The 15,275-nt window shown below is 48.9% G+C and overlaps 1 protein-coding gene across 5 annotated transcripts in view; it reads left to right on the top strand.

Moving 5' to 3' along the window:
* The window catches only part of ANKRD35 (ankyrin repeat domain 35), a 612,001-nt gene that overhangs the window by 572,107 nt on the left and 24,619 nt on the right, over window positions 1-15,275 (top strand). For all 5 annotated transcript variants that reach the window (XM_085639308.1, XM_085639310.1, XM_085639307.1 and 2 more), the window contains one exon: window positions 3,922-4,011. In XM_085639308.1, the coding sequence (XP_085495434.1) occupies window positions 3,922-4,011 (90 nt within the window). The remainder of the gene's footprint in view (window positions 1-3,921; window positions 4,012-15,275) is intronic.

The following is a 15,275-nucleotide window of genomic DNA, read 5'->3' as shown; positions in this document are numbered from 1 at the left end:
CCGCAAGTGTGCAAACTTCGCGTAAATATAGCAGCATTTCAAAATAAATTTTTTAAGATGATTAGACATAATGCCACCGTGGGCAGAACGCGTAATTGTGCAAATTGGGACCTAGTGTAACAGTTTGCCCGATCCAATCCATAATGACTCACAACCCCTGTGGGTCGATTGTGTAAATATGCAAACATAAAGCGACAATAGCAGCCCTATATAATACAGTACGATGATAAACTAATGTAAACTTTGAATAGAGTTTATACAGTTTGAGAGCAAATATAGCAACATTCCATAATACAATGTGTAATGTATAATGAATTAAAGCCCCAATGGACAATTTGTGCAACTGTGCAAGTTTGGACCTGGTATGCCAATTTTCCCCGATCCAGTACATACTCGCTCACAACCCCTGTGTGTGAATCGTGCAAATATGCAAACTTAGAGCAACCATAGCAGCTATATATAATACAGTACGATGATATGTTAAGCAAACTGTAATTGGAGTCTTATATTTTTCCTTGGCAAATATTGATCAGAAAAAATAGATCGTAAAACTCCTGTGCAAAATCACGCAAAAGTGCAAATCATTTACGCCATACTAAGTCGAGATATTACTGTTAATCGCCTCTGAGAGAGTTGTAAATCTCTATTTTCCAAATCACCCCTGTGTCTGTTACAATCCTAAATAAAAAACTATCAATTATGTAGAGGAACTATATATATATTCAGCATAGGGTTACGAACAGCTCTACAGTAACCACACTGCACTCCAAGGGGTTTTCTTTTACGGCTTCCTTTATTGATGAGTTCACATCAACGCGTTTCGATGGCCTCTCGCCACCTTGTTCATATGTGTGTGTATATATATATATATATATATCTATCCCTAGCCCACCATGGAAACAGCAGGGCACACAAGGTACGGACCACAATACGATTACACTATAACCAACCACATAATAGGGGAATAAAAGTGAGATTATAATGACACAACTTAATAAAAACAATGAGAATATAGAAAAATAGCTCTAAAAATGTTAATAAATAATTGTCTTTATAAAAAGTTGTGTAAATCTTCTCTCCTATTCAGTCCATTAGGCATTTTAGTGTTGAGTGCTAAGATGAAGTGGGACTCTAACTGCCTGAGGCGTTTTTCATGATTACCACTACGCCGTTACACAGGAATTGCCCCAATGACAAAGTATTTTAAATCTTTCAGATTATTGTCATGGACTAACTTAAAATGGCGCGCCTCAGGGTAATTAGGGTCTGAGTTGACCACTGCTCTCAAGTGTTGTAAGATACGGTTGAAAACTTGTAGCTTAGTGCTGCCTACATATTTGAGACCGCAAGAGCATTCTAAAATATACACTGCAAATTCTGTGCGACATGTATAGTGTCCTTTGATTTTAATGGGTCTAGAGTCAAATGCCGTTGTGTATTCGGTGGTGTTGATACCGAATTTGCAGGCACGACAGGAATTACATTTTTTAAAAATTGTTGGACAACCAGGTTTGTGTAGGGGAAAACTCCGGACTAGTTTTCACTAGTGAATCCCTCATGGAACTGGCTCGTCTGAAAGTAATAGAAGGTTGGTTGAGGAGGATTTGGCCAAGGGTGATATCAGTCAAAATGATTGGCCAATGAGAGTTAACTATCCTCCGTGTCTGTCTTTGATGTCAACTAAAACTGGTGATGAGTCTGATCTCTAGAGAGTTAGCAGGTAATCTATCACCTTTATTAGAGGACAGGCACTGGTCCCTTGTGTGTGAATTAGCTCTAAGGAGGGCGTTGGTAACAAGTGAGTGGCTGTAACCCCGAGGGATGAAGCGATTTACTGCTTCCTTCTGACACTGCTCGAGATCAATTTCAGAGCTGCAGATGCGCCTAGTTCTTACAAATTCCCCATAGGGAATACTACGAATTAAGTGCCGGGGATGTGCGCTATGCGCATGTAATTTTGAATTACCGGCAGTGCTCTTACGGTGGAGTTTGGTATGGATAGCAGTTTGATCAGTATAAATCTGCACATCCAAAAACTCCACGCACTGAGCGATAATCGATGCTGTAAAAATCAGGTTTAAATCATTATTGTTGATGGAAATTACAAACTGTTCTGCTTCATCTCTAGTGCCTTTCCAAATAGCGAACACATCATCGCTGCATCTCCACCAATGGACAATATGTGAATCTCACGTAGATTTATGCTGAGCCCTGAGGACATGCTCCTCCCACCAGCCAACGTGAAGACACGCATAACTGGGGGAGAATCATGCCCCCTTAGCCACGCCTCTCTGTTGGTGGTATAGATCCTTATTGAACAGAAAGAAATTATTTAAACAGAACTCAATCATGCGGTTATGTTCAGAGATGTGAATAGATCTTAAATCCAGAAAGGATTGGACTGCTTTGATCCTATCAGTATGATTTATACTAGTGTAAAAGGAAGAAATGTCCATCACTAGAAAGAGATAGTCACTTTGCCATGTAATCCCCTCCAAAGTTCTAATGAAATCACTAATATCCTTTACAAATGAAGGGAGACCAAAGACGAAATCCTGCAGAAGAAAGTCAACGTATTTGGACACTGACTCCAACAGGCTCTTTTTTGCTCTTATGATTAACAGTCTTGAATAACCCAATCTTTGTAGTGGCGTATGAACCTTGCCCAAGTCTGACATTTCTGACTGCTCTCCCCACAGAAAGCAACCGAATTAAGCAGTTTACACTGTTTTTTAACGTCCATCAGATTTGCCTCATGGACCAAATCCACCAAATTTGAATTTAGTTTCACCAGTATTAATATTGCAAAGATGCCCGTCTCACCGCCTCCAGATTCTGTTCTTGTAGTTGTACAAATGTGTCCTTGATCGCTGCCAAACTGTTCTCTTACTTCTGTCTTTGGTGCCTATCAAGGTTTATGGTTTTGAAAATCGGTCCGCCTAGTTTAGGAATCAGAGTCCCAACAATAAAACCATCTACTACGTATGCACTCCCCCATCATGGTGCAATCTTCTTTGCTTCTTCTTTTCAACGTAGGAAGAGGTGATCGGTTTTGTGGTATTCGCTGTGTGTAGTGTGTGCGGGGGCGGAACGGACACTTTGGTAATTCAGAAAGGGCTGCAGATGCTTGTGTGACCCTTTCTGTAATACAGATAGCGCTAGCGCACATCACCAGAGGGTGTTTTCTCATTTGCATGGGGGCATGACCCCATGCAAATGAGGGGATCCCTTTGCCTTTGCGCTCGCGCTGTATTACAGATGCGGGTGCAAAGGCAAAAAAGTTCCCAGGAGTCAGTCAGTGTGCCCCCTGATGGCAACCCTCTGGAGAAAGGAAAAGGGGGTCCTATGGACCCCTCAGACATCCCCTTGCTAGTAGGTACAGTCACTCACTGCACCCACCTGCAAGAGGATCTCTCTTCTCTCTTAGAAGTGCAGGCAGGTTGCCGCCTGCATAGTGAATGCATAGTGAAACCCAAATCGGCTGCTTAAAAGCCCCTCCGTTTTTCACCTGAATACGCTGCCCCCAGGGCAGAACGACTTTGCAGCTGACGTGAGTGCAGCTCATTAATTGTAATAGGGGACACTTCCCCTGGTTGCGCCAGGTGCACCGGTTTGAAAATGCGCCATGGCACAAACAGGGAAAGTGCACCCTATGTATGATAGGGCCCAGGTGTGTTTTGCCTTGTTGCAAGGAAGTCCTTGAACACCACGTTTTCCATTTTCAATGTACTCTGGGCAATTTCTATCCCAAGCTGACACAAACTTTGAGAGGTGTTGGTAGAAACTGGCAAGGCAGGATCTTCAAATGTTGGAATCCAAATGGAACGAGACCACCACTTGCTGTGCTTACAAACAGTTGTGTATTGCTTGAAATAATATGGGCACATGCTACCACGCTCTTTGTTTTTCTATTGTTCCTAGATCGCTGAGCTGCTAGCTGACTTGGAGAGGTTTTCGAAAGAGATGTTGGAACTACAAAGCAAGCATGATCGACTGAAACTACAGCTAAAGGTAGGAAGCATTGCAAAGACACCGGTGGGTGAATACACTTCTTCGGCACATAAACAAGGGTTGACGTATCTGCGTGTATCATTCCGAAATGATTGCCCGGTGGCTGTTGGAGTGTAAAGCATGATCCAAGACTTGTTCTTAAGGATTTTTAATATGAAGGAAATGAAGGGCGGAGTATTCGAAGCAGCATAGGAAATCCAGTGACTAAATGTTGCAATATTGAATGGTGCAGTATGTACTCTGAGGCTACATGGTATAGCACAAAGTTAGCCTGTTACGCGGCCAGTGTCCTGCCACACATTTACGTACACTTATAGTATCGCTTCAACGTAGTGCTGCTAGCTCCTAGAAGTTTGTTGGGAAAGCTGGGAATAATGCAAAATGTGTTATTTTCCCACAAATCAAGTGATATAACTTGACGCGAGCATGGTTCTGAAGGGTTCACAGTATTACTCCAAAGTCATAGCATGATTTTGTAGTGAGGCACATCATAGCTGATCCTGTAGGGAGCTAACATTCTTTAGATAAGATTGATCTTGGAAGCAGCAAATGCCTGGAAGCTGGTAATGTACAAAGTGTTTTATATATTGAAAAAGCGAGGTTCCACAGAGTGGGAGCATGCTGGTGCAAGTCCAGATGCTAAAGTACCCGCATGGACATGTGGTTCATGGAAAAGTACACCAATGATCCTGGAATGTTCTTGATCGAGAAGGTCCTTGAATAGGCAGGTTATTGCGCTAGTTCAAACTGTGGGAACTGGGATTGAGTGGGCAATTCATAGTGCAGTATAAGAGATTCAGTCCAGAGCTTTGCAGAGTTTGTGCCACTGCAGCCCCTTACACACCGATTCCTGTTGAGTAGAAAGCAAAGACTTAGAGAGGTTGAGCAGTTTTCAAGAAAAAGATCTTTCTGGGACCAGGTATAAATGTCGAGCGTGCCCAAAGCAGGGGAAAGTAGAATGCATTAAATGGTGTGACTGTGTGAAAGAAACATACTGCAAGCATCCTACACAAATAATGGAAGACAAAGAAAAGCAGGGAAGCAACCTTTTCAGGTAAATCCAGTGGAAAAAAGCATGAGTGCTGTATGTCACACAATTTAGTTGTCCAACTTGTGTGCAGCGTCTGTGATTAGTAAAGATTTAGAGAATCTTCTAAAACTCTATCTTCGGAATAGACAGTGCCCAGTTTTTTGTCTATATGAGTCTACACCACATACAAGTATTCGAGACTGGGTGTAGACCGAGGCCACAGTGATGCATCACAGCGTGCTCTTCCTGAGAGCGTGAGGTCAGGGCAAACCTGGACTCTCGGAGAAGGTCTCTGTGCAGCAACACTAAACAAGATATCGCAAGGCATCAATCTGCTTACTTTCTAATACTGACCTTTATTATAATAAATGTGTGCTACAAACACTTCCCCATCCACGTGATCAGGTGTAACTCCTTCCTTCCAAAGGATGCAGTGTCAGAGCTTTCAGACTCCAGCTCTCATCGCGGAGCCGGGTTAGTTTGGTAGTAATAGACACATTGCAGATGGATATTTAACACACTGCCATAAAAGTACCAGCATGCCAGGCAACAGAGTGATGAATGGTTCTGTCTCAATATAGACATGGTTTCCATGTTGCCACATGTAGGAAGCGGGCTCTGTATGTACTATACCAAAAAGAGGTATAGAGTGCATAGAGTACAGTGGTCCCCAAAGTTATGGCAGAGGTTAAAGTAGGTAATGCTTTACTTCTCAATTTAGTGGTAGCTGGACTGAGCAGTTAGGCTTAGAGGGTAGTGTAAATTCATTTGGATCAGCACATTATTTATTTTCTCCACCCTCGATCCCGGATTAATGCCATATAGCAATAGTTGAACTTGTATCTTATACCCTACACCGCCATCAATAACATTCTGAATTACTTCAAGTGTTGTCTCAATGCAAGGCGGATTCCCAGACACACTCCTCATTCTCGCATTTCACTTTCATGCTCACCCTGCACTCACAGCAATCACAATGCACTCACACTGATCACCATGCACGCACTCTATTCACCCGCTCACCCTGCACTCACAGTGATCACTCTGCACTCTCAATGCACTTGCGCTGTTCACCCTGTACCTCACCCTGCAGTCACACGAGTACACTACTCACCCTGCACTCATGTGACTTCACTCACCTGTCCCCCCTCACTGCTCAATCTGCAATCTCACTCAAATAAGCCTATCTCTAACCATGCATTAATTTGCCCCACTCTGCACTTACATCCGCACCCAAATTCATATGGTCACCTCACTCACCCTGCAGTCTCTCCTCTTATCCTACTCTCACACTGTTGCATCGCTCACCGTGCGCTCACATGGTTAGTCCAGCCACCTACACAGCGCAGAGGGTTAATGTGCCTGCTACAAAGAATGTTTACCTTGCCGATTACAGAACTTTGTTTGTGTAAACTATTAGTAGTGTTATTAAAAAAATGAAATGTTTGTCAGAAAGGTGCTGTAGAGAGATGAGGTGCACTGTTGGTGAGTGGTAATGAGGGAATTTATGGAGAAGGAGGTAATGGGGGAGGGGCGCCAAAAAAGACTGTTGCACCGTGTGCGGCCAGTGCTAGGGCCAGCACTGTCTGGGAGTGTTAGCCCCAGTGGCGGCTCCTCCGCTATGGTGGAGGAGCGTCGCCCCACTGCTTTCTAGCAATGGAAAGGAAATATAAAATGATAATAACTTTAAGTTATTATAATTGTATGTTTCCTTTGCGGGCAGGTGGGCGGGGCTGCGCTGGTAACAGGGCAGGGGTGGAGTGGTTTGCCCACTCCTAAGTGCGTAGTGACTGTTTGGTCGGCCCTCTCGGGCAGCCCTGTACATGCGCCCTCTCCCCTTCTCCATGCAGGCTGCATTACAGCCAGTGTAGAGAACATGCCCAGTCCCTTCAGCTCCTTGTTGCAGTGTTGTGATTGGCTTAGAGGAGGGAGCCTGGCTGCCTGCTTCCTGTTCCTGACATCAGAAGCAGGAGAGCAGGAACAGGACCAAAGACGCAGGACCAGGCTGGCTGAAAGGTACGTTTTCACTTATTTTTTCCCTCGTGTCACCCCCCCCACCCCCACCCCATGCAACACCCCCGTGACTCCCCGCAACCCCACCCGCGAGACATGCCGGCCACCCTGTTAGCCCCCCCCCCCCGAAGTTCCGGTCTAGTTGCGCCCTTGTGCTGGACCATGCCCATTCGCTTCCTAGATGGTATGGCCTCACTTAGGCTTACACCGCTCTGTCAGTGCCGGTTACTCTTTATTATATCAAATGTGTGCACTGGACTTTGGCTGTGTTTGGCTTACAAACTTGAATCCACTGCTCACATATCCATCTTATTATTAAGTAAAGCTCCCGCTATTCCTTTTTTACTGATTTTTAGAGATAAATACAGACAGAAAACCACCTGTTTCCCTGCCGTTTTTTTTTAAAATCTGGATAAAAAATTGAAATTAGGTTGATTCTGAGAGTTTCTAAATGCCATCAATGATGACAACCAGGCCAGTAGCTGTGCAGATAGGCAGGCTATAGAATGTATAAGATTCCTGATGGGTCGTCGAAACCTGGAGTCGTGCACATGGTTTATCCTAAAATGCGCATGTTACTAAATATGAATAAGCTCAGATAAAATCAGCAAAAAAGAAATATGGATGATTTCAGACGGAAATGTAAAAAATTATGTGCCATAAAACTAGAATCCCTAATAATTTCGACCCAATTTGGCTCTCCACTGGGCTGCTGTTACCACTTTTGTCTCTCAGGCGGACTTTGTTGATTGTGAACTGAACGGAACTTGTTGTGCTTTAGGCATGGGCGAGCTGCAGGGCGCCTAATTTCAGAGGGGCTAGAAAACGTATTTTATTTATTTTTGTCCCAGGACGCCGATGGCTGTTCTTCGACTCCTTGCGCTGCATATATGACGTTTCTCCCTCCCCAGTAACTCCTATATTTATAGCGCTCAGAGGAGAAAAGATGAGGAAGGGCACTAAGTTTGGTTCGCCCAGGGCGCTTCCTTCCTAAAGGCTCTGGTTGTGAGAATCCTGTGCGCGCGTAGATCTGTGCGTGGCGTCAGTCTTGCAGGTTTGGATTTCTATTCCCTCCCCCTGTGTCCGGTAACTTGTGTGTAGACGTTTGTTTTTGCTGTACAAACCGGTACCCTGCGCTTGTAAACTGAGTACGGAACTCTCTAGCGTCCCAGACAGTCCGCGTTCGCTGAATTTTGCGTGCAGCTTGATTGATTGATTTATGATTGGGCATCGCCATCTAGTGGTATGGATTCGATAGTACACGTGTAAACTCTACTATTGGTGTCAATCGTGGTTGTATTTGAACGAGACTTGGAGATGCTCTTGAAGCCATAAAAGTGAGCTGAGCCTAGCTTGACTGTACAGCGAAAGTAAGAGGCAAGCCACCGTAATAGCGACCATGCGGCAGTGGCTAGCGAAGTCATACAACCCTCTTTAAAAATAAAAAGAATTGTTTTACTATTGTTAGTAAATTTAATAGATCAGATGACATGACTGAATTTTATGATGTTTGTGTAACCACGCCTTTAATCCTCCCTGGAGGATTTGGTTGTATGTGGTGTCGCTGGGGGCCTACGCTGATGGGCCCCTGGTGTAGGCCCAACACGTGGGACTCAATAAACACACGGGACACTCGTGTTGCTTGGTCGCCGTCTCCGCAGCCGTGGCGTTTCTGCCTACGTGTCTGCGTGACGTCGTATTTATTCGGGAACGTACAACTAACGTGCCCTGACGCGCACACCATCGCGTGTCACGTCAGGGATGAATATCGCGACACTACATTCCTCCCCAACACACAAAACAAAAATACAATACAACCCCGGGTTCGTGATTACACCCTCAGGTATGGACAACAGGTTTCACAGTGTCCCTCACTCTGTAGCCTGAAGTCCCAACAACAAAAACTTAAACAGTCTTACTTGACGTAGTCTCGTAACCGGCAGGAGGGCGCGGGGTGCGGCCTCAGGTCATAGCGCACTCCGCCACGTTCCACTGCAACATCCTGACCTCCGCTCCCAGAGTCACCCTCTGCGCCGTTCTCTCCGGCCTCGGGCACGCCAGCTCCTTCAGGCGGCAAGGTCTCTGGCTGGTGCTGCGTTGTGTCATGTCCTTGACCTGTGGGCTCTGCTCTCTCACCCGCCTGGCCCTCGGGTTCTAAGAGCCTCTCCTCTCGCGGCATGTCCCTCATAAACGGGTGCGGCCTCAGGTCATAGCGCACTCCGCCACGTTCCACTGCAACATCCTGACCTCCGCTCCCAGAGTCACCCTCTGCGCCGTTCTCTCCGGCCTCGGGCACGCCAGCTCCTTCAGGCGGCAAGGTCTCTGGCTGGTGCTGCGTTGTGTCATGTCCTTGACCTGTGGGCTCTGCTCTCTCACCCGCCTGGCCCTCGGGTTCTAAGAGCCTCTCCTCTCGCGGCATGTCCCTCATAAACCTGTCCTGGCGTCGTTCATCCGCTCCGGAGGGCACGGGAACTTTCTTAAAGAATGAGACATTCCTCGTTATCCTTTCAGCGCCTTTCCGGGCTGTCACGCACGTGCCTCGGACTTTCTCCACCATCCAGGGCTGAGGTTCAAAGTTCAGGCGAAATTTGCCCCCTGGCACCCGATTGCGGATCAGTACATGGTCACCTGGGGCTATTGGTGAGGACACAGCCCTCCGGCGGGCGTCGGCTTGAGCAAACGCTCCACGTCGATGCGCATCAATGGCACTGTCATTGGGAGTTTCGGGCTTCCATTTTGGAGTGATCATCTATGGCCACCAAGGTGTGCCGTCCGTCTGGCAGGCTGCCGAAGTCGACGCTGATCTTTGACCAGGGCCTCCTCGGGCGAGGCTCCATCACCACGGGGGCCGGCCGGGGTACTTCACCGGTTAGCTGACACGCCTGGCACTCTCGAACGGTGGCCTCCACAATTTCGTCCATGAGAGGGAACCATACTTTGGTTCGGAGCCGTGACTTAGTCTTGACCATGCCCTGGTGACCGATATGGGCTAGATCCACCACTCTCTGGGTGAGGGACATCGGTATGACCAGCCGGTGGCCTCTCAGCAGGCATCCAGTCTCGTCTTCCGTCAGTTCTGTCCTCACATGGTACAAGCTCTCCATTATCTGCTTCGCCTGAGGCGTCCGGCTCTTCCACTCCTCTCGGGCGCGGGTCCAGCTGTTGTCTCGGACTGCTACTCTTGCTCTTTGTAGGCACTCGTCTTCACTGGTGGCCTGGGACAGGCTAGCCATGGACACTGGCCGGGGGCATGACCGCGCCGTGACGCACCGGACGTACTCTTCTGTCTCTGCCGCCTCCTTTATTTCTTTTGGAGTTGCTGTGCGAGGGTGGCGAGATAGGTAGTCTGCCGGGTTTCGCGCACCCGGCTGGTACTCAATCTTGCAGTTGTAGTCCTGCAGTTGCAACATCCACTTCTCTATCCTTGGCGGCGGCTTCGTGGAGGTGCCCGCAAACAGGGATACCAGTGGCTTATGGTCGGTGGTCACAACAAAGGGTTTTCCGTAGACATACAGGTGGAAGTGACGACACCCCCAATGAATGGCGATCGCCTCCTTTTCTATTTGGGAGTATCTCTGTTCCGTCTCAGTGAGTGACCGGCTGGCGAAGGCCACCGGGGCCCACTCCTCGGCATTTGTCTTCCGTTGCAGCAGGACTGCGCCCAGCCCGACTGGACCGGCATCGACGGCAATCTGTGTCAGCTTGGCCGGGTCGAAGAAGGCCAGCGTCGTGGCTTCTGAGAGTGCGTGTTTGACTTCCTCAAATGCTCTACTCTGGTCACTGTTCCATGTCCAGGGGGTTGACTCCTTTGTGAGTTCTCTCAGTGGCGCCGTGAGGTTCGCTAGATCCTTGATGAACCTGCCACAGTAATTCACCATTCCTAGAAAGCTCCTCACCTCCGTGACATTTGCAGGAGCGGCTGCCTCCTTGATGTCCTTGACCTTGTCCGGATCGGGGTTGACGCCGTCAGCTGAGAAGATGTAGCCGAAGAACTGGATCTTCCGGCACAGGAATTCGCATTTCTCCCGATGTAGTGTGAGGCCTGCGTCTCGTATGCGTCGTAGCACCTGCACCAGCCTCTCGTTGTGTTCCGCTACCGTCGTGGCATGTACCATGATGTCATCGCTGACGTTGAGCGCTCCGGGGATTCCAGCGATCAGCTCTTGTATTACGTTCTGGAACACCTCCGCAGCGCTCGATACCCCGAAGCTCAGCCTCGTGTATCGCCTCAGACCTACATGGGTGGAGAACGTGGTTATGTTCCGGGATGCTTCGTCCAGAACTAATTGGTGATATCCCGAGCGTAAGTCCAGCTTTGAGAACCACTTGGCGCCGGCCATCTCCCCAACGAAGTCATCGATAGTCGGGGTGATGTGTCGCTCCCTTTTGATGGCAACGTTAGGGAGCCTCATGTCCACACATATTCTGACAGCGCCTGGCTGCTTGGGTTTCTTCGCCACGACAATTGGCGACACCCACGGGGTCGGTCCGGATACTTTCTCAATGATCCCCGCTGCCTCAAGCTTCTTCAATTCCGCTTCCACCAGTGGCCTGAGGTGGAATGCTATGCGGCGATGCCAGAGGGCTATCGGCTGGACCGTGGGATCGATATGCAGGTGAACTTCTTTCCCCCTGAACTTGCCTATCCCTTGAAAGATTTCCTCGAACTCCTCCAGAGTGTGCTGTACTGACTCTTGGTGTACCCCAAACGCGAAGGTTACCACTCCCAGATCTTCTGCCGCTCGACAGCCCAGGAGCATGCCTTGCCCGTCTTCGGTGACGTAGACGTTCGACGTGATTGACCTTGTCCCATGGGATATCACCGTTCTGAATTTTCCTCGTACCTTTAACGGTTCTTCCTGTCCATAGGCGAATACCGTGATAGTCGAGGGCTGTAGTGGGGGCTGTGGACGCATGGACTTGTGCATCGCGGCAGCCATGATGTTGATGCTGGCTCCTGTGTCTACCACTGTTGTGACTTCCTGTGACCCTACTCGGATGCTGCATTGCGGCAGTCTCCTAGTCCGGCGGGCCGCCATGCCTATCATGTGTACCCGGTGTATGACTTTCTCCTCCTCTTCATCGTCGTCCATGTCGCTGGCTCCCAGACCTCCTTCCTCGACCGTGTGAACGGCTTGGCGGGGCTTTCGGAAACCCTTCGATCGGCACACTTTCTCAAAGTGGTTGAAGCGTCCACACCCTCGGCATTTGGTCCCTCTTGCTGGGCATTCCGACGGGGCGTGGGGCGAGCCACCACAGTACCCACAGGACTTTGGCTGTTCTTGAGCAGCCGGGGCTGGCTTTCGTCGGGGCCACCTCTGTTTCGGCTTGACTGCCACAGCATTGACCGGCTCGGTCTTCACTGGCACTTGCAGTGCCGCCTCCATGTGCGCAGCGCGCGCCTTGGACAGTTCCTTCGTTCGGCCCATCGTCAGGATATCAGCTAGGGGCTTACCGGATTCCTCCAAGATCCTCTCCCTCAGCTTGGCGGACGCACACCCTTGTATTATCTGGCCTCTTATCTCCTCCGTCTCGTCTCGAAACCCACAGGTGGCCGCTAAGTTCTTTAGATGAGCGTAGAATTTGTCGAGCGACTCCTCCGGCGATTGGCGCGCCTGGCGAAATATGAAGCGTTCATAGTCGCGGTTTGCCATTGGCTCAAAGTATTCGTTGAGAGCTGCTATGAGCGTCGTGTGCGTCTTGGGGGTGGCTTCCACGAGTGTCTTCACTATGTTGTGAATTTCTTTCCCACCTAGGTGAATTATCATTGCGCGCTTTTGATCTCTGTGAACCTTCGTGGCCTCGAAGAAGATGCGCACTCTGTCCTCCCAGTCTCTCCATCGGGCTGCTACCGTCGATGGGGACCCCTCGACGGAGAACGGCTCTATTGGCGGGATTGTCGCCATGTTGCACGTGCGTGGCTTGCGCAGGGTTGGACCTCCCTCTCACGTGTGCCCTAACGCTGGGCGAGACCTTCTGGCACGTGTGAGGCTGGCGCAGGGCTGGACCTCCTGCTCACATGCGCTCTGGCGCTAGGCGAGACCTCTTCTCCCTTGGGCAGTTCAGATTTCCCAGGAGGGGGGGGCTCCGAGACAGCAGGAGGGTGTGTGGGCCAGCCACTCCCTTGTCCCACGATATTGAGGGCTTATGCAGGCTCAGGGGCACTTGACCCTACCTTCCTGGGCAGCCGGTGAGCAAGACGACGCTGTGTGTCTCCTCTGTCTTGTTTCCGTCGTGTGGAGGCAGGGCACGGCAGGTGCTGTGCACTCCCCAGGTTAGGAGGGCAGGGCACGTGAGGTCCTTGAAGCGCGCTGGGGCGCCGATGGCAGAGACGGCCCCAGCGCGAGCAGCCAACCAAAACGGAGCACTCCGGCGCTTCCGCGCACGTCCTGGGCGGACTGTCAGCGCGGGGACCGCAGCGCGCTCCGGCGGGGCACGAGCACCGCAAGCGAGGAGCGCTGACGGCCGCCACACCAACCGGACGCGCCAATCAGGAGCGGGGGCGCGATCGCACCCTCGTCGCCAACTTGTGGTGTCGCTGGGGGCCTACGCTGATGGGCCCCTGGTGTAGGCCCAACACGTGGGACTCAATAAACACACGGGACACTCGTGTTGCTTGGTCGCCGTCTCCGCAGCCGTGGCGTTTCTGCCTACGTGTCTGCGTGACGTCGTATTTATTCGGGAACGTACAACTAACGTGCCCTGACGTGCACACCATCGCGTGTCACGTCAGGGATGAATATCGCGACACTACAGTTGTACAGACTGGTCCTTTTGAAGGGTCTGTAAATTAATTTTCTGGGGAGTGGGCGCATAAACTGGAAATGCCCCATTTGGGTGGCGACATCGTTCCAAGTAATCAGGAACAAGATATGCAGGCCTGGACTTGTGGCAACCAAATGCATTCTGGGTACTGTAGTCTTGGTTTGCTTCCATGATTATACTAACATCCCTGACAGCAATGATTTGTGACTTTAAACCCCCAGTACTGCAATCACTGTCCAGGAAGGTCATAACGGGCCACCGTACTCTGTCAGCTTCAGTCCAGTCGCACGCTATCAGCCCAGTGTTGGAATGGGACAGAAAATAGCCCCTGGTACCAAAGTAAAAGTGACTTTTATTCAGTAAATTGGATAGCTAAAAAGTGGTCCACGTTTTGAAATTGGGGCAGTTTTGAACTTGGAAAGATCTGCTGTACAAGTGTTTTGAAAGGTGTTAAACACTGCATGGATTTGAGCTTGCTGTAGGCAGTGTTTCTTTTGATATCAGTGAAATCAACAGTAAAAACCAGCCCATCAGACCATAAAAAAAAGGGCAACTAACAGCCAAAAAACAGGCGTGCACACTGGCCTGTAAGACGAGCCCTTCATGCAGTGCCTGGTGGCGGTATAGGCTAGTTCGACACTTTTTTTAAAGGGATCTATGGACCCCAGCCACTAGTAGGGGACACCAATGCTTTGATGCAGTTTGGTTGAGAAATGACACACTGTGTGGTTGGGGAGGGGGGGGGCACTTGCCACAAGTTATATTGCTTGATTAATAAAAATGATTGCAAAAAACCTTTAAAACGAGAGAGGCCCTACAACCAGCATTGCTAAAATCTTTAAAAGAACTATTTCCAAAAAGTGTAAAATGAGAAAAAGAAGATAAAAACAAGACGAGAGGACCTCAAATCACTTGTTAATACCCTTTTAAGCCTTGTACTGCCAATATTGCCACATGACAGGCTAAATTAATTTGTCTGCCCTATTCGTACAATAACAATGCAGGCTCCGAAAATTCGGTAGCAACTCACTCCAAGGCGTGTATAAAGGATATCCATTTGAATGGAGAATAGGCAAGAGCATAACATAGCTTTAAAATGAAGTAGACCGTATTTATATATTTAGTTATTTGTTTTATAGACTTGTAAAGCGCACAGCTACCTCAAGAGGTTTCCTGGCGCTTAGTTTGATTAAACAAATGAACTGTCTGCTTAAAATAGCCATGTCTTCAAACCTTTGCAGAACATTAGAAGGAAGGTACTTCCCCTGAGGAATTTGGGAAGAGAGTTCCAAAAGTTTGGGAATAGCACTACAAACGAACGAGCCTCCCATCCGGGCCAGATGGAACCTGGGTACAGTGCCATACAGACATTGGTTAAAATTAAAGGGCTTCAGAGCCCAACATCCACCTAACATAAGTCTGGTTCATTACCAACAGCCTTACTTAAATCACGTTT

The sequence above is a fragment of the Triturus cristatus genome, chromosome 12, assembly GCF_964204655.1.
Source record: "Triturus cristatus chromosome 12, aTriCri1.1, whole genome shotgun sequence".
NCBI classification, from domain to species: Eukaryota; Metazoa; Chordata; class Amphibia; order Caudata; family Salamandridae; genus Triturus; species Triturus cristatus.
The sequence above is the reverse complement of the archived record's forward strand: the minus strand, read 5'-3'. Positions and strand labels throughout refer to the sequence as shown.